This window comes from Limulus polyphemus, unplaced genomic scaffold, assembly GCF_000517525.1.
Source record: "Limulus polyphemus unplaced genomic scaffold, Limulus_polyphemus-2.1.2 Scaffold8840, whole genome shotgun sequence".
Taxonomy (NCBI): domain Eukaryota; kingdom Metazoa; phylum Arthropoda; class Merostomata; order Xiphosura; family Limulidae; genus Limulus; species Limulus polyphemus.
In genome coordinates, this window is record NW_013674450.1 from 13,811 (window position 1) to 16,664 (window position 2,854).

Consider the following 2,854-nt stretch of genomic DNA (forward strand, 5'->3'; position numbering starts at 1 on the left):
GTGAATAATGGTGTTTCTGTTAGTGTTAGTAACATTGGAATAATGGTGTTTCTGTTAGTGTTAGTAACATTGGAATAATGGTGTTTCTGTTAGTGTTAGTAACATGTTAATAAAGGTTTATTACATGCTACTAACACAAACAGAAATACCTTTATTCACATGTTACTAACACTAATAGAAACACCATTATTCACATGTTACTAACTCTAACAGAAACACCATTATTCCAATGTTACTAACACTAACAGAAACAGATGTTTTTGTTAGTGTTAGTAGCATTGGAATAATGGTGTTTCTGTTAGTGTTAGTAACATTGGAATAATGGTGTTTCTGTTAGTGTTAGTAACATTGGAATAATGGTGTTTCTGTTAGTGTTAGTAACATTGGAATAATGGTGTTTCTGTTAGTGTTAGTAACATTGGAATAATGGTATTTCTGTTAGTGTTAGTAACATTGGAATAATGGTGTTTCTGTTAGTGTTAGTAACATTGGAATAATGGTGTTTCTGTTAGTGTTAGTAACATTGGAATAATGGTGTTTCTGTTAGTGTTAGTAACATTGGAATAATGGTGTAATTGTTACCCATTTTCTTTTATTGTGAATGACCTTTTAATTCTGTCAATAGTTCAAGCAAACCTATTTTTAACGTAAAACATCACAGAATCCGATGACAACTGTAATGCAAATATGAAAAACTTTTCCACGAAATTTGTTCTCTCAGAAACTATCTATCAATCAGTAACAGTCAAGAATTTTCCACACCACCCAGGAGATTGGAATAGAACTATGAACTCCTTTATTTGGTTATTTGAAAGAAACGTTAAAAAAAATTCGTTGGAATAATAAACCCTTTCAGCTTTACAATGTTTGTGCGATTTTGAAGAACGACAAAAATCTTTAAACTAAAAAAATATGACAGGAAATTTCGTGAAGAGTTTTAATTCCAGTTTTGTGCTGTAAAGATCCGATTTTGCTCAGAGGATTTTGTCTTAGAGCTTTATAATGTAGTTATTTAGGTTTAAATTGTGTGTTTACACTATAAATATACAACAGGAAGTTTCGTAAAGAGTTTTGGTTTCGGTTTCATTATTTAGGTTTAAATTTTGTATTTAAAATATATATTGTTACGTCTCCGTTCGTTTGTTAAATTTCCGTAAAAATTCTTCCCGAAGAATTTTACCGATACAAGTCCTTTCTTAAATAAAACTGGTTTATTCTTTCTGAATACAACTTTGCGATACACTTAATTTCAACAGTCGCGCTATAACAAACGCTGTAATTCACAACGTACTTCTCACGTGCTCAACAATATTCTTACTCATTACCTTCCGTTGCTTCTTGGCCGGTCTAATATATACAAGACTACCCCAATCTAGTAGTCTCCCGATATTTCATGAAGGTTCGAGAAGAAAGTGGCGTGATACAAGCGTCACGTGACCTGAGTTGTCGTAACAATATATATATAATCAGTTTAGGTTTCGGTTTTTTTACTTAGGTGTATGTTAGAGTTTAAACTACAAGTAGGTTCGTGAGTAGTTTTGGTTTAAGTTCTTGTTTAGCTATTATTGTAGAGTATTAAAAGTGTTTTTGTTTTTCAAAGGTTCCTTAACTATGGGGGAATCGGAGTGGTAATTGGACATGAAGTTACCCACGGGTTCGACAACAAAGGTAAAAACTGAAACCACAACGTTTTTATTTAGGGTTATTTTTTTAATTATAAAATACCATGTGCAATGCAGTGAAATTAAGGTGACCATTTTGTTTAACGGGCGAGGCTTAGTAGTTACCAGCTAAGAATAACACAAGAGTTGGCGTTGAGTGCTGTTAAGTAGCTGCCTTCCCTCTAGTGTACCAGCTCAGATTTAAGGTTAGTTATTATGTATAGTTAACCCTTATGTAGCTTTGCGTGCAAATTCTCAAAATAAAACGTGTAACGATTGTAAAAAAATCATTGGGTGTGATTTGGCGTGACTTGAGATGTAAGAGAGAAAGGTAGTAAATATAACCATAGTTTTTAAATGACCAAAAGAAACCCATGTTTGCTGCAGACTTAATTATTTCTCCAAAGCTGAATTACTGAGTAAGGTAATAACGACTGATGTTCATGCTTTGTTTTTTTTCTTTACATTTTCACAACTGCAAATGCAATGGTATGCCTAAAAGCTGGTTTTCTTAGCAAGAAATTATAGCTTTATAAGGTGAAACTTTTCCCGGGAATGGAGAATGACGCGGGAGAAAAAAAAATGGTGGTAGGCACATCGCATTTGTTTGTACAGTTGTTGGTAATTTGTTTGTTTGTATTTAGTTAAGCACAAAGCTACACAATGGGCTATCTGTGCTGCGCCCATCACTGGTATCGAAGCCCGGTTTTTAGTGCTATGAATCCGCAAACTTACCGCTGTACCACTGGGAGCCATTGTTGGTAATACTACTTGTGATGTAGATTTTATTATTACAGGGTAATTATATTCAACAGCAGCGCCATCTAGTGTTGGTCTAATATATTCCCGATTGTACGAACTTTAAATTTTCTTTTGAATTTTCACTTGACAGGCTTTATCTTTAATTTCCAAGATTTCGTATTTTCTAACATTACTTAGAGAAACAGTGTATGTTACTGGCAGTCTTGAACTTGAGAAACTTTCGGGTAAGATGGTCGTTTTTACAGGGAAGGAGAACGTTTTCATACATATATAAAGTTATATGTCCGTGTCAGTGTAGATTTCTTGTACCTGATGATGACAAAACCTTGTCGAAACGTTGTACATTTACTGTTATGTTAAACTTATATTAAAGTTTTTCTTCATATCCATCTTAATTGAACAAAACAACCCTACTCTAAACCAACACCCCC

General features: G+C 33.6%; 1 protein-coding gene across 1 annotated transcript in view; it reads left to right on the top strand.

Annotated features, from left to right (window-relative positions):
• LOC106475586 (membrane metallo-endopeptidase-like 1) overlaps nucleotides 1–2,854 on the top strand; it is a gene marked incomplete at its 5' end in the record, with an annotated part of 24,137 nt that overhangs the window by 12,261 nt on the left and 9,022 nt on the right. Inside the window, one exon of the mRNA XM_013936264.2 lies at nucleotides 1,601–1,668. Within this exon, the coding sequence (XP_013791718.1) occupies nucleotides 1,601–1,668 (68 nt within the window). The remainder of the gene's footprint in view (nucleotides 1–1,600; nucleotides 1,669–2,854) is intronic.